The sequence below is a fragment of the Chrysemys picta genome, chromosome 23 (assembly GCF_011386835.1).
Source record: "Chrysemys picta bellii isolate R12L10 chromosome 23, ASM1138683v2, whole genome shotgun sequence".
Classification (NCBI taxonomy): Eukaryota; Metazoa; Chordata; order Testudines; family Emydidae; genus Chrysemys; species Chrysemys picta.
In genome coordinates, this window is record NC_088813.1 from 13,454,582 (window position 1) to 13,477,964 (window position 23,383).

At 42.4% G+C, this 23,383-nt stretch overlaps 2 protein-coding genes across 11 annotated transcripts in view; one reads left to right on the plus strand and one right to left on the minus strand.

Annotated features, from left to right (window-relative positions):
- ZBTB8OS (zinc finger and BTB domain containing 8 opposite strand) overlaps nt 1-23,383 on the plus strand; it is a 52,683-nt gene continuing 29,300 nt past the window's right edge. Inside the window, exons 1-7 of one of the 4 annotated variants that reach the window (XM_008171053.4) lie at nt 3-151; nt 4,780-4,804; nt 8,043-8,164; nt 8,440-8,522; nt 8,939-8,991; nt 11,232-11,268; nt 12,365-16,114. In XM_008171053.4, coding sequence (XP_008169275.2) covers nt 64-151; nt 4,780-4,804; nt 8,043-8,164; nt 8,440-8,522; nt 8,939-8,991; nt 11,232-11,268; nt 12,365-12,451 — 495 coding nt within the window. In that variant the 5' untranslated portion in view covers nt 3-63 and the 3' untranslated portion in view covers nt 12,452-16,114. Of the gene's footprint in view, nt 152-4,779; nt 4,805-8,042; nt 8,165-8,439; nt 8,523-8,938; nt 8,992-11,231; nt 11,269-12,364; nt 16,115-17,085; nt 18,268-23,383 lie in introns of those variants that run through there. The other 3 variants (XM_042844740.2, XM_065576947.1, XM_042844741.2) reach the window with 3 other exon arrangements.
- The window catches only part of LOC101935748 (zinc finger and BTB domain-containing protein 8A-like), a 28,067-nt gene continuing 23,881 nt past the window's right edge, over nt 19,198-23,383 (minus strand). For 2 of the 7 annotated variants that reach the window (XM_065576941.1, XM_008171052.4), the window contains exons 3-4: nt 21,763-21,932; nt 19,198-20,353 (exon numbers count right to left, since the gene is read on the minus strand). In XM_065576941.1, coding sequence (XP_065433013.1) covers nt 20,027-20,353; nt 21,763-21,932 — 497 coding nt within the window. In that variant the 3' untranslated portion in view covers nt 19,198-20,026. The remainder of the gene's footprint in view (nt 20,354-21,762; nt 21,933-23,383) is intronic. The other 5 variants (XM_065576944.1, XM_065576943.1, XM_065576945.1 and 2 more) reach the window with 5 other exon arrangements.

Below are 23,383 nucleotides of genomic sequence, written 5' to 3' on the forward strand. Positions count from 1 at the left end.
TAGCCTGAAAGGGGGTGGCCATTTTTATAAAGCAGGAAGTGAGTCGTGTACACCAAAGTGATCATGGCAGATAACTACAGGGACTATAATCTGACAGCGGACCAGCAGGCCATTAAAGCCAAGTATCCGCCCCTCAATAAGAAATATGAGTGTGAGTATTCCTAGCCTTGTCCAGGCATAGTCTATGGGGTGATGGGTGTGGGGGGACTATGGAAAGGTGAGTCCCCTTAATACACTAGTGCTGCATGCTGTTTTCACTTTCAGATTGTGGGTGTGTCTGTAGTTTAACTGTAGGGGTTGTTTATGTTTCTTAATTTGTTGAATTATTTTGTGCCTTTCTGTGATGTAAATAACTAGACAATGACTTATTCATAAAAAGCAAACCGAGAAACTCTCCTTCTAAGCTGTTTCTTGTCTCTAAACAAATGCTTAAGATCTTAGCTGGTGAATATATTTTTTTCATCTTCTCTACACGTTTTTCTGTTTGTTTTGTTTTTGCATTATGTGCTTTAATTTGCTGCTTTGAGACTTTTGCCTGGGCTTTTTCCCCCTTCCCTCCCCAGGAATTCCATCCTGCCTTGATTTTTAATAGCTTTAGGTACTTACAGGAAGGGCCTCCTGTGTCTAACTGCAGTTTTATTTGGGCAGTGCCCATTTGGGAGAGTAGTTTGTGGAATTCATTAACATATATTCCAGGACTTGTTCAGCTCTTAAGCCTAGTATAGGCCTAATGACAGCAGCATATTCCACCAGTCAAAATGGAACCAATCTTCCTTATGTAATCAGAGAAGATTTTTATTCTCTGTCTGAATGGAGTTGTTGTCATCGTGTTTGTTGTTTGTTAGAGACAGTTGGTAGGGAAACTAGTCACAAATCATAATCAGGTAAGTGATTATGGAACCAAGAGGATGGTTTTCAGCTGTGATGATCTATGGTCTGTTACTTATTTTAGACCTCAGTTTAGATCTGTCTCCGACAAATGTGGTTATTTCACACACTTTTTTTTTATTACTGTGAGTTGACTTAAATTCTAGATCCCTAAATTGCGGTTGTATAAAATTTTATAGTGTGGGTCCCTGTCCTCCTCATTTTGTAATTCTTAATAGTTTAAAAGCCAATGCCACATATTAGGGTGTTCATGTATAGCTTAAAAGCTATAAATGAACAAAAAAAGGCTTGTGCACTGAGCCTGCGGAATATACCAAACACATGACACTTCTCAGCCTTGCGGGAAAAGAAGAAACTGTCACAGACATCTAGTCCTCATCACTTGTTTGCTGTGTTGGTGCAGTAAACACCTTTAATATCTCATAAGAGCTGGCAGAAATCTGTTTTAGCTAGAGATAGGAGATATAGACTGTGTTCATCTTTGCTTTGAAATTCTGTTCTATAATTTATGTTGTTTGACAATGCAACAACACTGATACACCATTTCTAGGTTTCCCCTATTGATTTTAATAACTATCATTTCATTCAATCACTAGCTCACTTACTTTTGTTCCTTAACTTTGCTCTCAATTAGATTTTGTCACTTAGGGTCATCATACTCTTTATTTGTTAAGTGCACTGTCCTCTCTTAAAACCCTTACTGACACACGCATCCCCAAACCCAGCTGTAAAAGCCTTTTTTATGAAAGAGCGGTTTTGCTTAAAATTGACTTTCATCATCTTAAGGAGTAATGATCCGGATTTGGAGCATACTGCACTGGCAATAATAAAATGGAGAAACTGTGCCATCTTGGGTGTGATCACACAAGCACTTAACACTTGGCATAAGTCAATGGGACTTAAAGGTAGTAAGCATTATTGGTCAGATTTTCAAGAGTGCTCTTCACTCAGCAGCTGTCCCCACTTCTGGCAGCTGACGGGCAGTATTTGTAGGATCGGGCCTAATGCCTGCATCTTGCACTGTAGGTGCGCAGAGCCGGACTCTTTAGTCCTTTCACTGGACTACTCTTAACATGACTCTGTACAAAGATATCTATCTGCAGTGGCTTGTACAGTCCATGTATATGCTTTTTTGGATCCGTTAGTGGCTGATGACCAACGTTTTGACTGTTCATGTATCTGCTTTAACGGCACAAGTTTGGAAACTATTTTTTAAAGACCGTTTTAAACATAAACCTAATGCTTTACAGAGTGCAGCTATACTGGGGAGCCCCTATGTAACTGAAGGCATTTAGGGTCTGATCCTCTGAGTTACTGGTTTCAGTGGGAATCAAGTGCTCAAGTGTTGGGGAAGAGTCAACATCTTTTTTTTGTGTGTGTGTAAAGAGAAATCATGCCTCACCAATCTACTAGAATTCTTGAAGGGATCAACAAACGTGGACAAGGGGGATCCAGTGGATATAGTGTACTTAGATTTTTCAGAAAGCCTTTGACAAGGTCCCTCACCACAGGCTCTTAAGCAAAGTAAGCTGTCTTGGGATAAGAGGGAAGGTCCTCTCATGGATTGGTAACTGGTTAAAAGATAGGAAACAAAGGGTAGGAATAAATGGTCAGCTCTCAGAATGGAGAGAGGTAAATAGTGGTGTTCCCCAGGCGTTGCTACTGGGACCAGTCCTATTCAACATATTAATAAATTATCTGGAAAAAGGGGTAAACCGTGAGGTGGCAAATTTGCAGATGATACAAAACTACTCAAAATAGTTAAGTCCCAGGCAGATTGCAAAGAGCTACAAAAGGATCTCTCAAAATTAGGTGACTGAGCAACAAAATGGCAGATGAAATTCAATGTTGATTAATGCACACTGGAAAACTTAATCCCAACTATACATATAAAATGATGGGGTCAAAATTAGCTGTTACCACTCAAGAAAGATCTTGGAGTCATTGTGGATAGTTCTCTGAAAACATCCACTCAATGTACAGCAGCAGTCAAAAAAGCAAACAGAATGTTGGGTATCATTAAGAAAGAGATTGCTAATGTGACAGAAAATATACTGCCTCTATATAAATCCGTGGTACTCCCACATCTTGAATACTGCATGCAGATGTGGTTGGCCCATCTCAAAAAAGATGTATTGGAACTGGAAAACGTTCAGAAAAGGGCAACAAAATGATTAGGGGGATGGAACAGCTTCCATATGAGGAGAGATTAATAAGACTGGGACTTTGCAGCTTGGAAAAGAGATGACTAAGCAGGGGATATGATAGAGGTCTATAAAATCATGACTGGTGTGGAGAGAGTAAATCAGGAAGTGTTATTTACTCCTTCTCATAAAACAAGAACTAGGGGTCACCAAATAAAATTAATAGGCAGCAGGTTTAAAATAAACAAAAGGAAGTATTTCTTCACACAAAGCACAGTCAACCTGTGGAACTCTTTGCCAGAGGATGTTGTGAAGGTCAAGACTATAACAGGGTTCAAAAGAGAACTAGATAAGTTCATGGAGGATAGGTCCATCAATGGCTATTAGCCGGAATGGGCAGACATGGTGTCCCTAGCCTCTGTTTGGCAGAAGCTGGGAATGGGCGATAGGGGATGGATCACTTGCTGATTACCTGTTCTGTTCATTCCCTCCGGGGCACCTGGCATTGGCCACTGTTGGAAGACAGGATACCGGGCTAGATGGACCTTTGGTCTGACCCAGTATGGCTGTTCTTATGTTCTCCCCCAACTTCCTGTATCCGGTCCTGATCCATCAACATTATGCCTCAAAATTATGGTGCAGAATACTGTTATCAATTACAACACCACACCTTGTTGTGTGCAAGCAGCAAAATACATTCTGTACCACCTGCTGCTTTTTTCTTATTCAGCTCAGTCCCCTCTGGGGTATTATGCCTACAATGGAGGTAGGAGTACATTTTACATTGTAAAATGAACTTGGTTACATTGTCTGTGCTTGATTCCTACAAGCAGAAGCACAGGGAGGGGCCGAATGTTGACAAGCTGACCCGAAGCATAGATTAATGGAAGGCAGATAAAAGCTGGAATGGTCTAGAATAGCATTTTAACAAATAAAACTGATTTTAAAAAGCAGTGGATGCAGTTAGACAACCTGGCTGCATAAAGAAAAGACTAACCTATGCATGGGTGGGCTTGTGCTGAGCTGAAGCTGTTAGGAACTTGTAACCATGAAATCTTTTGTGGGTTTGAAGGACTACCTCCTACCAGAGCCCCTGCTGGAGGAGGGGTGATCTTTGGTAAACTTATTGCATGTGTAGGGTCGTGTTTTTTTTTTTTTTTTTTTTTTTTTAAATTGTGTTTTCTCTGTAATGCTTTCATCTTAAGAGTAAAAGTGCTTACTTAGAAAGGGTTGTGTCAGAACATAACTGTGGGCAATTTAAGCTGGCTATAGCTTCTGGGAGGAGAGCAAATCACAAACCCTGGTCTATTTAGGCAGGGAATTGTGCCACCTGGAAAAAACCCACTCAGGAGGGGGAGGGAGATGTGGGTCTCTCCCCAAGAGAGGTGATGGCTGGGAGCTGGAAGCCTAAGAGTGGGTGCCCTTGGTGGACCACAAAAGGGGAACACTGTTGCAGCCTGCCCTGAATTGTACCATGTTATCGGTGGCTTCACTAGCAACAAGTTGGCTTTTGGTGGCTTTCTTTTAAAACCTGCTCTGTGGACATGTGTTGATGACCCTGAATTAAATATTTTCCAATGTCATTGTTTATTAATCAGATTAACACACTAACTGGAACTTCAGTGTCAAAACAAGCACAAACAATTATCTTGTTATTAACAGAACCTGACTTTTTCTTCCATATTATTGCTTATTTTTAAACCACCATGATGATCTCATTATAACTATTCTTTTTCTACTCCCTCAGATCTGGATCACACAGCTGATGTGCAGTGAGTATTTACAGCTGCAATTTCTACTCCTGGGGGAATTCTGTGCCAAAAAATTAAAAATTCTGTACACAATATTTTAAAATTCTGCAAATTTTATTTGTCAAAATATCAGTATAATCATGCCAGTTTCAATTATTTTGGTAATTTATTTCAAAATATCTGTCAGCAAGTTTGTCTGTAACAATACAGACCAAAAAAAAGATTCTGGTAACTTTTTTTGACAAACAGATTCCTTACTAGGGATATTAACACAGAACTTTGAGTAATTAATTTTAAATTACAATACAGAACTGTATTTCCTGCACCTGTCAGAAGCAGTGCAAAGGCTTGGGGGAGTCAGGGGCAACGGAGGAGCTGAGGGAGAGGGAAGGAGCCTGGAGTGAACCCGGAGGGTTGTTGGATGTGGCTGGGAGAAGTATGGAACGGGTTGTTTGTTTGTTGGGGTGGGGCTGGATTGTTAGGGAATTCGGAAGCCTTCCACATGCAGACCCTTGGTGACCCAAAGCCTGTCCCATTCAGTCAGGCCCATCTGCCCCTCTCCCCACACCTCCCATCCCCATGGGCACAGGTGCCAACTTTCTAATGTGCCGGGGGGTGCTCGACCCTAGCTCCAGTGCCAGAGCATCCATGGAGTCAGCACCTATGCCCATGGGTCTCTGCAGCTTCCTTCCCCATCGAATATGTCCCTGCAGCCCTTCTCCCCCATCCCCATGTGGCCTTGCATCCCAACTCCCATTTAGCCCCTGGTTCAACACTGTCACCACACCATCTCCTGGGCCCATGCCCCAGTCTGTCCCCCCCCACTAGCTATTCTGAACCCCAATCTGTGACATACACACACACACGCACCCAGCAGCCGTGTGTGCCCCACTCTCTGTCCTAACCTGGCTCTGGAGGCAGGGTGCAGTGATGAACTTTTCCTGGGGGAATTCTGCGCCACTGTGCATGCACAGAATTTTTTTCCCCAACAGAAAATACATTCTGCCCCAGAAGTGCTGCAGTTCCGCCTTTCGCACACCAGAGGCTGCTGTGGTGCCACCGCGTCCTCTGGTGGGCAAAAGGAAGAACTGCAGCACTTCCAGGGCAGAATGTATTTTCTGTTTGGGGGGGATTCTGTGCATGCACAGTGGTGCAGAATTCCCCCAGGAGTAAATTTCTGTGTGTAACCTCACTAAGATTAATTCTTCTATTACATTTGATGTAAATCAGGAGTAACTGTGAAGTCAGCAGGGTTGCATCTATGTAAACTGTTGTGAGAGGAGAATTGGGCCAAATATATCCCCTTTGAGCTTACGGAATGCATATCTAAGCATGCTGAGATGCAGAGGTGCTGGAACTAGGGGTCTGGGGGTGCAGCAGCACCCTCTTGCTTGAAGTAGTTTCTATCATGTACAGGGTTTACAGTCTTGTTCAATGGCTTTCAGCACCCCCACTATAAAAGTGGTTCCAACACCACTGCTGGGATGCTAGATATTCTTTGTTTCATTTCAACAATATGGTTTCTCTTGGGAGGACATGGGGGCGGGGTGGGGGGGAAATATAGTCCATCTATTTCTCTTTTATTAAGGTTGTGATGGATTCCCCGGGGTGCAGCCTGGGACCGTGGGACCGCTGTGCCCCCTAAACTGTGCAACCTGGGCTGTCTGTCATAATGCCTTTCTAGTGACCAGCAGCAAACCCCTCCAGGAGCTGTTATCACTCAGCACAACCACATGTGGAGCCCCAGAGTCAGCTAGATTGCATGAATGCTCCCAGAGCCACTCATGAATCACACCGGGAAAGGCACCAACCAAATCCTCCCAGCACTGGACTTCAGGAATATATTCAAGATGGGCAGTGCAGATTTATTAATTGGTTCACTACTTCATTAATGGAAAGTGGACATACTCCAGCCTTTGCAAAACCTGAGCAGATTTACCACACACTTCAGGCAAATTCACTGGTAAAGATAAAACAGTAAAACACATGTATTGACTACAAAAGATAGATTTTAAAGTGATCGGCAAAAAGTCAGTTAGTTACCAATAGAAATAAAATATAAGCCTGCAGTCTTAACTCTCAACACTATTAGACTGGGCAACAACTAGATCAAGCAGTTTTTCTCACTCCACTGGATATTGCAGTTCATAGTACACCGATTTCACCCTAGACATCTGGGCCAGTCCCCTCAGTGGGAGTCTTCAGAGTGTCCTTGTTGCTTGCAGTGTAGGTGGGTGAAGGAGACAGGCCAAGCCTGGGCCCCTGTGTTCAGTTTTGTACTCTGCTTGTAGAACACAAGTCCAGGAATGTTTCAGGGCATTGCTGAGTCTCCAGGCAAGGTTGAGCAATTCCCTTGGTGTGGCCTCATGCAAGTGAATCATTGAATTGTAGTGCCCTTGCTAGACAGTGGTTGTTGATGGGTTGTATGACACCCTGCCCGAGCGTTGGTTACTTTCCTTGCTGTTGCCTCTGGGGAGCTAATATCTGCTGATTCCCCAACTTACAGCATGTTTTAGTGACAACCATACAACACAATTCTCATAACGTCACATACATTAATGATATACATACAGACTCTCCCCGACTTACGCAAACATTCTGTTCTGGAACTCTTTGCGTAAGTTGGGAACGTATCTCCAACAATTACGTGCGCCAAAAAACAAAAAAACTTACGGAAAAAATTCCGTACGTGGATTTCCGTAAGTCAGGTTTGTGTAACCCGGGGAATGTCTGTATATGGATAGAGAAATGACTTTCAGCAGATAATAACCTTTCCCCTGGTACTTTACAAGGCATGCTTTATATGTAATATCACAATTCTATACAGATGAGTATGGGGGGGTTACAGGGTGCTCCCCCAAGGTACAGAATGTCACAGAGGTATGCCTAGAGTACTCCTGAAATAAGTCTAAGCTACATGGAGGTGTTTTAATTCTTCATCTCTTCTCTTCAAACTCAAATTTTCATGCTACCTCTTATTTCCAAGTGGTCTATTTCCATGCCTGCCAACTGTCCATATTTAGGAAGGACATCACTACTTTTAATAAAATATTTACTACTTTCCCACTGTCCCTCCAAAAGGAAGCCCCTTTCCTCTTGCAATTTTTAAGCAGTGCTTCCCTAATCTTGGGTAATGGCAGGTCTGCACTTCTCGGCATTCACTTCCTTTTCCACTTATACGAGCACCCCAATTTTTCATCTGCATCCCCCCCACTTTCTTTGTAACTGTTGTATGATGGAGTAATGCTGATGTCTGTAGGTTACATGCCTGGGGAGATACTTTGGAAGAGACATTTGAGCAATGTGCTATGGCCATGTTTGGCTACATGACGGATACAGAGACTGTTGAACCCTTGGATACTATAGAAGTGGAGGCAGAAGGTAAGAAGGCAGTGGACCTATTCTATTAACTCGTTGAAAGAGAAGTGCATTGAAATTAAAAGGTCAGTACTACGTCTAAGGAGCCAATCTCAGTTGGCTCCTTATATGTAGTACTGGTACAGATTTATTAAATCCAGATTTATACACAGGTAATCTGAACCTTCTAGTGCTTTGTCATCAGGAAACTGCCCCTTTGATATGGACTAAAAGAATGTTTGGGAAGTTCTTGACCGGGCTCCCAGTTGAGTCACTTTCTCTCTGCTTCTATCCTGCAGGACATGACCTCCCTTCTCTTCTCTATAACTTCTTGAATGAGTGGCTGTATAAATTCAGTGCTGACCAGTTCTTCATACCCAGGGTAAGTCTCTTCCATCTTACAGGACAGGAATGTTCCCTACCAACACCTGCCCTATGTACAGCAGTATCTGGGGCAGTAAAGGTGGAACCAACAAACCACTTAGACCCACCAACACATGGGAGGATTGTAGACACAAGGATAGGGAGAGGCAAGGAATATACTCTTAGTGTAGCTGTTATAAATGCTAATGAATAGGTGCCGTTCTACTGTAATAACTGTTCTATGTACATCTGAATTCTGAACACCAGTGTGTCTCTCTAAGGCTGCTCAAATGTTGGCTTTAGGTTCTGATGATTATGTGAATATTGGCTTTGTATGGGGGCATGTTCACTGGGAGTCTTCATCTGGTGGTATAAATCATTCTGAGAAGTCCTCTTAATGGCAAATTTTCCCCCCTGTTTCTTTTTTCCTTGCAGGAGGTGAAAGTGCTTTACATTGACCGAATGAGGTACAAAATAAGGTCCATTGGGTGAGTGATCAACACCATCTCATTAAAAGCAAAATTCTGAAAACCAGTGAATAAAGACTAGGAAGGAGTGTGGGGGCCTTGGGCAAGTCCCTCTATCTCTGTCTGTCTTGTATATAAAATTTAAGTATCTACCATGCTCTCTGTCATGAAGATTAACCAGTCAATGTTTGTAAAACTGTATAAATACTACTTACTATTCTGATGCATTTCAACCAGTCACTATCAAAGACGTGGAAGCAGACCGGAAATAAAAATAATCTGAGCCCAGAACTTCAGGGAATTACTTGAGACAATGCAGGGACTGTAGGCAAATCAACGTCTCTCCACTTCCTTCTCCCTGTTTTGTCGGCCTTCTCTAGACTAGGATTTAAAGGTGTGATGTTAGATTGAGGCAGCTCAATCTAACTAACCTCATCTAAGGGTACGTCTATACTTACCCGCTGGTTCGGCGGCAAGCAATCGATCTTCTGGGATCGATTTATCGCATCTTGTTTAGACGCGATGAATCGATCCCGGAAGTGCTCGCCGTCGACGCCAATAATCCTGCTCCGCGAGAGGAGTAGGCGGAGTCGACGGGGGAGCCTGCCTGCCGCGTGTGGACCCACGGTAAGTACCTTTAAGTTCGAACTAAGATACGCAACTTCAGCTACATGAATAACGTAGCTGAAGTCGAAGTATCTTAGTTCGAACTGGGGGCTTAGTGTGGACCAGCCCTAAAAGTCTAATTGATACAAAGCAATTGTACTTCAGAACATGTTAACCAGATGGAGTTAAACCTATGCTCCCTGCTAGGTTTTATCTTGACCAGTTTAAAATGTTTGAACTATAGCAGCCTTATTAAGACTAGGCTGTTAGCACATGCTTAGTTAATACATTTTCCTGGTGTGGATGTGGCCATAGTCTAGACAAGGCCATAGATGCCTAGTTTCACTCCCACTGGAGAATTTCGATAGCATTTACATTCTGAAGGGGTTGTTGATTCGGTGAATTTATTGGGGGATTAGCTTTTCAATTTTGTAGCTGACCGTACACTGCGTGTATTGTACTTGCATGAGGAGACTTGGAAGGACCAGAATAACTTGAATCCTTTTTAATAGGAGGATTGTATAGGGGAACTGTGTAAGAGTGAATCTCTAATGCATAAGTGAAAGGAAAAGGGGCTTTGTTTGTTCTCCTCTTCCTCCTATCTATTTTAAGTACTTCTCTGGGCCCCTTTATTTTTAGTGCCTCACAGGCTTTAACATATTTATCCTCACAAAACCTCTGTGAGGTGTGGAAGTGCTATCATCCCCATTTTACAGGTGGGGGAACTGAAACCATGGGAGGCTAAGGGTACGTCTATACCCAGCCGCTATTTCGGCGGCTGGCAATCGAACTTCTGGGTTCGACTTATCGCGTCTTGTCTGGACGTGATAAATCGAACCCGGAAGTGCTCGCCGTCGACTGCGGTACTCCAGCTCGGCGAGAGGAGTACCGCGGAGTCGACGGGGGAGCCTGCCTGCCGCGTGTGGACCGAGGTAAGATCGAACTAAGGTACTTCGAACTTCAGCTACGTTATTCAAGTAGCTGAAGTTGCGTACCTTAGTTCGATTTGGGGGGTTAGTGTAGACCAAGCCTAAGTGACTTTCCCAAGGTCACACAGGAATTCTGTAGTAGAGCCCCACCCCAGTTCTTTTATATCATGGGTTGCTGCCTAACCACTGGCTCATGCTTCCTCTCTTCCACCCACATCTTTCCTAGCAACCCTGGCTTATGGGAGTGACCTTTCCAGCAATTAGTTGGAAAAGGCAAATTCCCCTCCATGGGGCACACAGACTCCATCAAGGGATGGTGTGCCATTCTCTCCCCTACAGTGGGAGTTGCATGTTTTAACTACTAGAGAGGGTATAGTATGTTGTCCCCTGAATTACTTATATATTTGTTTGTTAATAGCTTGTAAAATTGTCCAAGAGGCTAGAGCCTGGAACAGGAGGCTTTTTATATATTTAAACAAGCATGGTACAAGTAACTAGCATCTATGCTGGGATGGCTCCGCTCTCTATCCCCACACCAACTCAATTGTTATGCTAGGAGAGAACTACTGAGGAGAGTTAATCTGAGGTTTACCATAAAGTGGATTTCTGCTAAGTGTCTCTCTTGCACTAGTGATTCCAGCAATGGTAGTTGCTGAATTAAACCAAAGCTTCATCAATCTCTTCATACTTATTTGTGGGTTTGTTTGTTTTTGTTTGTTCCCTAAGGTGGGGGGAAGAGTTCTCTTTACCCAAACACCCTCAGGTATGTAACAATTGCTCTGCGTCTTACAGTCTCATGGGTATGACAAAGGCTTTTCTCCCAAATTATTAAGAGAGCCAGTTACAGACTTTTCTGTGTAATTCGATGTCAGTATTGCCTCTGATACCAAAACCCTGGCTCACTAACTGCCATTTGTGAATGCAGCAATTAGCACTCCTGAAACTGTTCTGAGTAATCACCCAGACACTCCAGCTAGCAACAATGAGAAGTCAGTTGTCTTGTGGAGCCAATGAAATGCAAACCAATCCAAAGTCAGGGGGCTTACACTGGCATTAGTTATTAGGGTGCTCTTTTGTATATTCTCTAGAGAGTCCGTAATAAACTAATATAATCCTTCCTGTTTACCTCTCACATCACCCAAACGGTGGTGTTCTGTTGTGGCTAGGAGATGGGAGATCATGCTATGCAGGAAGTAACTTTGTTCTGCTACTTTCCCGTCAGTCACTGACCTAGACCAGTTACTACATGTTGATGTCCCAACCTTTGCACTCATAACAAATGTAGCACAGCTGTGCTTCTGGGGAAGGAGATAGATATATTTATTTTTTAAACTAAGCGGTTTTCAAACTTTTTAGGCTTTGTACCCCTTTCAAAATAATGTAGTCTACTGCATGCCCCCATCTGACATAGGTGGGGGAGGGTGTGTGGTATCATGTGCCCCTCCCCAATTTTTTCTTTCTATTTAGCAACAGCTTCTAGAAGTTTTCACGGAGGTCAGTCGGGGTGGAGGTGGCACTCCCTCCTTGAGCTGCCTGGCATCACTGGCCCAAGCCACTTGGTGTCCCCGCTCACCCCCGAACGTTCTTCCACACACCCCTAGGGGGCACCCCCCCACACACACAGTTTGAAAATCTCTAGACTAAATAAAATGTCTGCCATTACAGGATTTTTCTTATGTACCCCCTGACGAGAGCTCACGTACCCCTAGGGGTACACGTACCCCAGTCTGAAAACTACTGTAAACTGAATAGCATTCCCAGGAGGTCTGTGAATATTCATGTATTGCTGTGATTCATGCAGAGTCACTGCTGGGGCTCATGGTCTACACACACTAATTTCCTGTGCCTATTCCCTCCAGGGTACTGAGGTCAAGGCAATAACTTATTCAGCAATGCAGATCTATGAAGAAGATACTCCAGAAGTGTTTGTCATCATTGATATATAAAACAAGAAGAGAACTGCTGAAAAGAGTGAATGCTTGTCAGTGCTGGCAAAGGTCCCACACAGACTCTGACATCTGTCAGGAAATAATGGAAAAATTGGCTATAAATGTATTGTAATACTTGGAACCAATAAGATGCTCCCTCAGCTGGGAGGAGGAACCACAGGGAATAGCCACCTATGATTTTACTCTGAGGATGGTGAACCAGGCTGGGAACTGCATATCTAGAAAGGAGAGCTAGGTTTCTCTGGTGAGAAGAAAGGGATTTGTAGGGAGTCTCTCGGTAGCACCGATACTTTATATTGATTTTTAAAGGCCAGCATTGGTACTGGGTTCTTTTTGAATGTAGGTGTGGGAAATCAAAAGGGGGTTATTTATCTTTATTAGCCAAAATCAATATTTTATTGAGATAGCAGGAGGGGGGAGAAGACGAGATTGTAATAGCTCTGCACACTTTTGCCTGCTTTTAGAGAAACTACCACTAGTCTGATTTGTGCTGATATGATATAGATTTTAATTTGCTCATTCCAAAGTGGCATCTCTGTTTCACTTTATTGAAAGCCTCTGAGGGTATGTCTACACAACAAAGTAAAATCCACGGCTGGGCTGTGCCAGCAGACTCAGGCTCTGGGTGCGGGGCTGTTTCACTGCTGTGTAGACTTTCAGGCTGGCGCCCAGGCTCTGGGACCCTCCTGCCTCACAGGGTCCCAGAGTTTGGGCCCCAGCCCAAGCCTGGAAGTCTACACAGCAGTGAAACAGCCCCACAAGCCTGAGTTGGCTGGCATGGGTCCGCCACAAGTGTCTAGTTGGGGTGTAGACTTACCCTGAGATCTCTGCTGCTAGTCTGGTCTAATGAATGACTTTTAACATGGTAAATCCTTTTCCACATGTCTGTGTTAAAATGAAAAGATGCCACTAGGTGGTGCTGGATCTCTATAGAATACTGGTGTAATGACGCGTGTGTAGTTCAGTACTAATGTTTCCTCTTGCCCTTCCCACAAGTAGAGGCTGCATTCAGAGAGCCTACCAGGATCTGCATGTCCCAGAATAATTAGATTTTGGAATACGACGGTCACTTCTCTCCTGTTCCAGTGATGGCAGTCAATAAACTGGCTGCTGCTTCTTTCATAAGACAAGACCGTAGAAACAGTACAGAACGTTCCTCCACTGTCGGACAATGCATTATAATGCAGGAGGCAAACTCTGACTACACACCCTTCTCTGCAGGAAAGGTGTTCAAACTTCACCTTTCTTCATTGTGCTACACAGTTTTGAGCCCTTGCATGTAAACAGTGCGGAAGGTTCTTTGCCTTTCTTTAAATGCTAAGATATATTTTGAGTTGGCCTTTACCAGCAAGGGATGGCTGTGAGTATGGTAGTGGGGAGGAGAAAAAGAATAACTACAGCACATGGAGTTTTTTGGAGGGCAGGTGTGAGTAAATTTTATTTGCAGCAACTCTGCCAGAGCTGTGTGAAAGGAGCTTTAGGGCAAACTAGAATTGGGACCTATATCTTTCACAGTAATATACAAGTTAACTGTGCGAGTGATGGTCCTTTGCTGTTTGAACATTACTGCATATAGGGATCCATACAAGACAATTAACATTTTTTTAAATGACTGCTTATGAGCACTCCTTTATTATCAGCATAAGGGCTGGGACCTTTGAAAAGGGAAGGAGCAAATCAGACTGGTATCAGTAACATCTCTTCTGCAGCTGTCTCTTAAGTTTGGCTCAGTATAGCATGTTCAGAACTAGGGTAACCAGAGAGCAAATGTGAAAAATTATGACAGGGGTTGGCGGTAATAGTTGCCTAAATAAGACAAAGCCCCAACCATCGGGACTGTCCCTTTAAAATTGGGACATTGTCACCCTAACGAACCCCACTGCCCACTACCTCAAAAAGGAAGCGTCTATCGTACTATAACTAGGAAAGGTTTAATATTGTGTTCAGTACCCTCCATTCTTCCATTGTATTTTGAGAAAACAATTACAAAGTGTAGAAAGGGCTGCCCACTTTAAGCATCTTTCTTTTAAAATGTTTCACTTAAGACTGACTTAAAGGAAGGAATGGGTTTTCTTGCAATCATGTTACTGTGCATGTGTCCATTTAAAAATCTCTTCAATTCAGTTGTATGTATAGTGCAAAATAAAGTTGACCTAATTGTGCAGGTCTTATAACAATCTGAGAGCAGCATCTCCTGGAGGTGAGACAGTGGTAAGGGTTAGTTTTGTAGGCGGAGTAGGGAAAATACCACCACCAATTTCCTTCCCTCTCTCTCCAGTTGACCCTCTGCAACTGTTACATGTGGGCAATGACCTATTGGCTAAACTGCCCCTCTCTCAGGCTGTTGCAAGGTGTACAGTTGTGTTGGCTGTCTGCTACAGCCCTTCACCCCAGAGCTGGCTGCAGGGGGGTGATGTCCGGTTTGTCTGGGAGGGGTGGAGGGGCTAAACACATGTGAGCCTGACAACTAGTTGAACTGATATCATGAGCGGGGTGGGTGTGTAATACAGAGTACAATGGGGGGAGAGGGGGAAAGGGAGGGAGGGAAGGGGAAACTAGCCTGGGCTGTAAGGGAAGCTGGGCCTCAGATGGACACTGCTAGGCCAATGCTGGCTGGTGGGGTGGAGCCAGAGAGCGGGTTGGTTGGGAGGGTTTATAGCGTAAGAGTGGAACCAAAAGACACACCTGTCTGAGGGCCAGGGCGTGAACGGGGACAATCTCCCACCCAAGCCAGCCCCTGTCCCTCCCTCGTGGCAACTCGTCACCCCATTGGGCAAAAATGGTCTGCCGATTTGTTCAGCCAGTAGCAGCGTGGAGTTGACATGGGGCCAGCGGGAAGCTCTGTGAAGCTTTGTTTACTCCACAGAGCTGTTTGAGTGCCGGGTCAGGTCCTGCCCACTCAAGACATCTCATCAGGAAGGAGTTCTATTGGACCAAGTGGCTGTCAATCAGTCAGATTAATCTAGTTAGCCCAACTTCCCATTGGCTGTCAGGTGGTTGTATTCAGCCAATGGTGCTTCAAGTTGGATTCTGTCACAAGAGCAACCTCGGGCAGATCAGGTTCAGTTCCCGTTGGCACGTGAAGGAGTTTCAGGTGGGGCTGGCTGTGGCATGTGGGGTCGATTTTTTTTTTTTTTGGCATGAGGGGGGTAGCATGGTCCCGAAAGCTAAAGGGGCAGCAGCAGTGGAAGTGTGAGCGGAAGGCTCTGTAGGGGAGGTTGGGGGGGCCCCTCCTGAGGGGATAGAGGGAGCAGGGTGGCAAGGGCCGGCCTGTGATGGGGCTAGAGGTGAGAATGAGGGAGGTGGGGGGTGAGGCCAGTGCTGCTGGAACAATTTTTATAGTGTGTGGTGGTGAGATGGGGTTGGGGTGTGTGGGGTTGGGATGGAAAGTGCTGACCTCATTGCTGCATATGTGGCTCCTCTGCAGATGAAGGGGTTGTCAAATTTCACCCCACAAGCACATTTGTTTTATCTTTTTCCCCATTTATATTTCACTCATAATGCCATATTTATTAAAATACATTTGAAAGGAATTCAAATATGTATACAGTACAATATAGCAATTTTTTAAATAATCTTGTCTGTATTATCTGTAAAGAATTGAAAGCTCTGAAAAGGCACTATTTTAAAATAAAAGTAGTTGATTTTATTAATGACAAATGACTACACATGTTTCATTTTGTTAGATACATATTTACATCTACAATCTGGTAGCTAAAAATGTGAGTAAACTTTTAAAAAATAGTTTAGATGCAAAAGGAATGCTCTATTTGAGGGGGGAAGGGGGGAAATAGAAGTTTCCTGCTCAGACTGGAGAAAGCATAATGTGCCTACAAACATAAATAGGTGTCTCTTTTTTTTATTTTTGGGCATACTTTTAATTGTATTCCATATTTATTTTTAAATATATCCATTACCTTTTGGGAAGGCTGCATCTTTGAAAAGAGCATGGTTCATGCATTTACAGATACTATAGGTTTGATTAATAGATTTCAGCTTGTGCAGAATGCTTCTGTCTACTTTCTCATACATGAAAACAAGTGTAACTCCATACTCCTCACAGATACTTCTAGATTATCTGTTTCAGTGCATAATGGGAAAAAATGTCCTCTGAGGCCCCACTCATCCATGAAGTAACTCCATCTACTAACTGCAATTAAATTACCCCATTGACTAATTTGGATCCTGATTTCAAAGCCTTCTACTGATTTACTCTGAACCTCACATGCTTTCTCTTTCTCTCCCCTTTATTCACTTATCTTAGCACTGGTCTCCTCTGCCCCTCCATAAAATCTAGCCACTTTGGTATTTGATGATACATGTGGTCTATATTGCACTATGCATTGGTAGCACAGGGGCAGCTGCACCCTTGCTGAACAATGGATAAGAAATTTGCTAATGTAGGTAAGAACCACAGTTGCAGCTCCTTGGGTTCAGAACAGCCTTGTGTCTTTTCACCTCAACTTCAGATATTTTCAAGTCTCTTCTGGAAGTGTAACATACTCTCAAAGCACTTTTACAGTTAAATGAAAGTTACAAAGAAATTATTTTTAATTTTAACAGGTATCAACAATGGAGAAAAATACTATATAAAGTTATTGTAGTAATGGGGAAAAATGCTTTGCTTTTAGGAGGTGTGACACTTGCTGGGTAAAACTTTGGACTTTGGTAGGTAAGAAACAAACCAATTTATATTTTAAATATTTGTTTAAAGTATGTAGGCCTTAATGAATGGACATGCCAAAAACAAGTTTCAATTCTACGTGCACTCGTCTTCTAAGGGCTTGTCTATGCTACAGGTTATGTGGGTATAACTTATGTTGCTCAGGGGTGTGAATAAGCCCTCCTACCCCAAGAGTGATGTAAGTTACACTGACTTAAGTGCCAGTGTGGACAGTGCTATGTTGGTGGGAACAGCTCTCCCCTGTTGGCATAGAGTGTCTTCACCAGATGCGTTACAGTGGCGCAGCTGCAGCACTTCTAGTGTAGACTAGCTCTTAAACTGTCTGAAGGCCTGTTCAGCCCCTGTTGAAACTTAGCAATCTCATATCTATTGCAGTTGGAGGCTGAGAATAGTCATGCCCCATAGGGGCAATTCACTGCCTGATGATAACCACAGCACAAATAGGCTCTGGCTACACTCCATCTCTGTCCTGACATTTCCTACACTCGGGGCTATAAGGAAATAGTGGCAGAGCTGTTCTGGGGCAGGCAGGGTGTAATTCTCTAAAGCAGGGGTAGGCAACCTATGGCACGCATGCTGAAGGCAGCACACGAGCTGATTTTCAGTGGCACTCACACTGTCCAGGTCCTGGCCATTGGTCTGGGGGTGTGCATTTTAATTTAATTTTAAATGAAGCTTCTTAAACATTTTAAAAACCTTCTTTACTTTACATACAACAATAGTTTAGTTATATTAGACTTATAGAAAGACCTTCTGAAAAGGTTAAAATGTATTACTGGCACGGGAAACCTTAAATTAGAGTGAATAAATGAAGACTCAGCACATCACTTCGGAAAGGTTGCTGATCCCTGCTCTAAAGGCTGTTTCTGCCAGGTTTGCTGTCACTTTAGGTCACTGGAGCAGTGTGAAGGGGGCTGGGATACAGGAGAGAATCAGGCCCATTATTGCTACTTAGTCTATAGTCTCCTATTTCAAAGCTTGTTCAAGAACCTTTTGTTTGACTTTTAATAACTCATGAAAGTCATTTGTTCTCCTGCAGTTATGTTGGGAGAAAAGAGAAAACTAGAAACTGGGTATGGGAGAGAGCTGTGGCTTCTCTTCATAAGGCTGACATTCTCCATTCATGAGCCCCCCCCCCCCCCATTCGCCACTGCCAGTGTTTCTTTTTTGCATTTCCCTTTTGAAGTGTTGTAGCAGTTAGCACTAAGAATTCAGTGTTTCTAGGATCTAAAGGTTTTGCTGAGTCCACATGATTGAGCATTCTACAAAGATGGTTCTTAAAGATGAAAAAGATAGATCCAGGAACAGGGAAAGTTGCCTTTCACACAGCTCAGCAATGTAGACTAGGGGCTCAATTCTGTACTGCCCCTCAATTCTGTACTGCCATTCATCTTGTGTAGTCAAATCAAATTCTTGAAGTATGATCTGTATTTGTTTACAAAATTTTTAAAATTAGTTAAATTGTATTTTAAATTTGTATGTTTTAGCCCTCAGTCTCACTTGTCACTATACTTAATATACTGTTTGTTACACTGAACACAGTAAAGACTTCCAAATATGCATGAAGGATTTATGTCATAAGCCCAGTTGAAAACAGGACTTGTGTTCCTAAATCGTGATGCCTGAAAATCTCCCCTATCATGCCTAACCAATCCCCTTTAGCAGTTTAATGCAAGTCCTGAACGCTTTGTTTAAAAAAATAAAATAAACCCTTTGTAAAGATTGCACTTCTAATATTCTTATTTCAAAGCAACTCTGTTTATTCAGATTCATGCCCGTCACCCAAATCGGGGTATGGGCCGCCAACCACAGATCTCCATAGTCCTCTATCCTGGGCCATTTGCTCTAGCTGGTTCCAGGTATATAGATAGTCTAAATTTAAAAACCCTCAGTAATGTGAATCATGTTGTTCATTTGAGGATGCAAACTCATTCCATCCAAATGTATCTATTCTGTTCAGTAATCTACTCTATATAGATATTCTTTAAAATGCTTTTTCTTGTAACTAGCAAAGGGTAGCATTTGAGAAAATGCTACTCTAATAAACAGATTAGTCAGATTCTAATTAGTTGTAAGTTTTATTACAAGTATCAAATGTAAATTTTTCATAAGTGTACATAGGTTAAATACAGTATTTACAGAAAATATGTATTATGTTAACTACTGGCTTTAGTAAGTGTTTTTCATAGTAACTGATTCAGTAGTTCTTCGATGCAGCTGGCAGAACATTAAACCTATGAAGAAATACCTTTAGATTACTGGAACATCTTAAACAACTTTGTTCTAACAAAGGCTTTGAAATAAAGGAAGGAAAATGGTTCACACTTTCATTCAAACAGGTACTTTGAGGTGGTCTTTGGTTTACCATAAAATAAGTCATGTTAATAGCCAGGGCCGGCTCCAGGGTTTTGGCCGCCCCAAGCAGCCAAAACCAAAAAAAAAAAAAAAAAAAAAGCCGCGGCCGCGATCACTATCTGCAGCGGCAATTCGGCGGGAGGTCCTTCACTCCGAGCCCGAGTGAGGGACCGTCCACCGAATTGCTGCCGAATACCTGGACCTGCCCCCTCTCTCCCGAGCGGCCGCCCCAAGCACCTGCTTGAGAAGCTGGTGCCTGAAGCCGGCCCTGTTAATAGCTCTCTAGATATTCAGTTGTTTCTGGCCAATTTTCAGGGATCTTTACATTGTAGCAAAAAATGTAGTTGGAAAGAAGTTCCTATGGACACAAAGGAATGTCCAAAACTATGTGCACATTAGATTGTAGGCCTTATTTTGCTCCCATACAGCATTGTTAAAAAGGATCTATTAATTAAGTAGATCATTGTCTCAACCGGCAAGACGTAGTAAGTCAGTGATGAGATGAGCACTAGTAGATTTCACTCCAAATACAACTATCTAGGATTTGGTTTCACTTTTTCTTCAGTCTCATCTGTGCTATCATCAACTTGTTGGATGACAAATTTATCAGGTTCATCCTCCACCATCTCTACATCTGATCTGTGCTCTTCATCCAGGTGCCACCCAGAAATGTTGTCTCCTAGAGAGATAGGAAGAGGATGTTCTGCATCTAAGTCATCACGAATGCTATCAATACCTGCTTCAACTAGACATTCCTTACATAGTCTGTAGCGCCTTGTTCCTTGTTGAACCACATGTCCTGTTAGGTCGGTGACATGATTCTTACACTTCCTGCAGATTAATTTGCCAGCTTGATGTATCTATAGAGATTTAAAATGGAAAATGTCAGCTTTCATCTAAAGAAGGGTTAATAGAATGTTTTGTTTTGTTTTTGAGAAAACATCTACAATAATATTTTTAAAAACTGAGAAATGCATTAGATCACCCTAAAAATAAGTAAAGGGGATTATAAGCATGAGACTTCTAGAGCAAGAACCAACACATCTGTACTGATTTATTTAATAAAGTCTCTAGTACAAGTACACTGGATCATTATCTATCTCTGATTAATTTTCATCTTGTTTCTTAAGAGTCTATTTTATTAGTTGTGTATCTGCTTATCATAAGGGGAAAACTTTTTTTCTAACCAGGTGTTTATGCAACAAAAGGCACAATTAGGACAGAATGCACTGCTTCTGTGGTACACCTCTACCCCGATATAATGCAACCCGATATAACACTAATTTGGATATAACGCAATAAAGCAGTGCTCCGGGGGGGGCTGTGCACTCCAGTGGATCAAAGCAAGTTCGATAGAATGCGGTTTCACCTATAACATGGTAAGTTGGGTTTTTTTTTGTTTTTTTGGCTCCCGAGGACAGAGTTATATCAAGGTAGAGGTGTACAACCATCTTTTTATTTAAACTGGAAACCAAGTTACTAACTGGTTCCAGGTATTCACATAGGCATGGTGTATCTGTGCACCAAGACAAAAAGATGGGATACTTAAAAAAAGTAATAGAAACGCCACACTATTTCAGTACTTAAAGCCTGATTTTCCAACTCTTAAGTAGCAAAAAAAAAAACCAACCAAAAAAAAAAAACAGCTTTTAATCTATCTGCTACCACTTTGTGGCTACTTTGTTCTCCAACACAACTCAATCTCAGTCATTTGAAGACCATTTTTTCTAAACTGTACCTGTTGTGCTTTTTATTATGGCCCTTTCTTTTAAGTACTGCTTAAGGTTTTTTTTAGAAAATGCTATGTTATAGTGTTAGTTGTTTCAAAATCCTATTACTTTACATGTAAAAGGCACTTGTCTTCACTGAAGAATAAGTCCATAAGTTTTGAGACCAAAGTCCTATTTGTGCACATAACAGATGCAGCACATGGAGCTACAGTGCAAGTTTCTTTTCACTGTTCCAAAAGACCTCCTCCAGCTTAACATTTAGGGACAAGAGAGAAAAGTTCAGGCTCTATGGTCTCTTTACCACAAAAGCCATGTTATGCTACCATCAAAGGTGCTAATTTTAATGGTAAATGTGATGGCTAGTGTTGTGATGTAGACACTTGCCCAGTTCCTCAACTGAGACTACTAAATTATTTTATACAGGCCACTGAAGAGCAGTAAGATGAGTGACTCTGTGGGGCTAGTTCTGGATAATAAACTGCTGTTGCCAACATAAATTTCATTTTTTGAGAAAACCAGTCTTTAGGCAAATGACATACTGTTTGGAAATGGCTACGTAGGTGCTCTAATCTTGTGAACTTTTTCCCACATGCCTCACACGGATAAGGTCGTTCCCCTGTGTGACATCGAAGATGCCGCTTCATGTCTGCTCTCCGTTTCACTGTATGGGTGCAGAAGGGGCACTTGAATCTCATCTTAAGTAGATCATCTGTTACAGAGAAAATCCTATTTGTTAGGTAAACATCAATAGTCTCTTCCCTAGACACATTTGTTGAAGCAAAGTTAGCTTTTCCTATAATCTGTCACTTGAGAGAAAAGAACCCAAACCACAACTGCAACCCTCCTCCTCTCCCACTGCATAATTTTTCCAACTTAATAAAAAGTCAAATACTTGGTGAACTGATTTAGATAGTGGATTCTGTCCTAGACAGACTGACCCTAAACTAGGTTATTTACATCCATACAGAAGGTGTCTTAACATGCATAAGTTTTCAGATGCCTACATATTGGATTCTTGCTTCAGATAATGTTTTAGAAACCAGATGAATATTTGTTTAATTTAAAATAAAGACATCATTCCAAGACTCAAGGTGCCTTTATGTAATGTATACAAAAAATACAATTAGATCTCAGCAGCATTAAAATAAATTCCACAGAATTCTGCCAGCCACCTAGTCCGTTCCTCAAGAAAGCCCATTCTAAGCCTTTCCAAAAATCCTCTTAAACAGAGGTCTTTTGCAGTATATCCAGAAAGGCATCAAATTCAGACTATTTTGGACCAAGGGTGGGGAAGCAAGTTAAGTCTGAGCCCTCACAGAGACCACATTTCTTCTCTTTTATAATGGGGGAGGGTGTAGCCAAAGCACCTTTGATGACCACAGCAGTTGCAGTATGGCATGGAGAGAGAGAGAGGCAATCCCTCAGGTAGTAAGTAAGCTGCTACCAGTTAGAGCTGACTGAATTTTTTTCATATGAGTAGTTTGTCAAAAAATGTAGTTTGTCAACCTGAAATTATTCACATATTTGACATGAATTCCCCAAATAGTTCCTGGGGGTGGGAGGAAAGATAACTATCATAACTTTTACCCCAGGGGCAAGAGCACTCGTGAGATGTGGGAGACTCACATTTAATTCCCTCTCTGCCTTACATGGCGAGGGGATCTGCCTGACGTTCAAGACCGAAGCAGCTAAATGGCTAATGTGGGGCTTGGAGTAATGGCAATCCATGCCAATTCAGGAAAAGGCTAAACCCAAGACTACAGTCTGGTTCTTACTTGTGATGGTGCACCATGCTACTACTAAACTATACTAAGCAGTTTTCTAAATTTCCTTTAGGCACAGCTGTGACTCAGATTTAAGTCTGTCACAGCGATCTTACAGCCACAGCGGTTAATATGGACTTTTAGTCATAAGGAACCCATTGTTTTTTAAACCAACTTATTTTGTTTCCCCTTAAAATCTGTGAATATGTTCAGTATTGTACACATGAATATACAGAACTCTTCTCTTCCCTCTCCCATTGGGTACTCCTTATTTTACTAATGTTTAAGACATTTCCTGCAGTGTAACTCATTGAGGAACACTTAACCTTCAACGGTTTCAGTAGCTTTTGCCGTCAGAATGATTGAAAAGCAAATTATTGTGAATTGCAAAATTTCT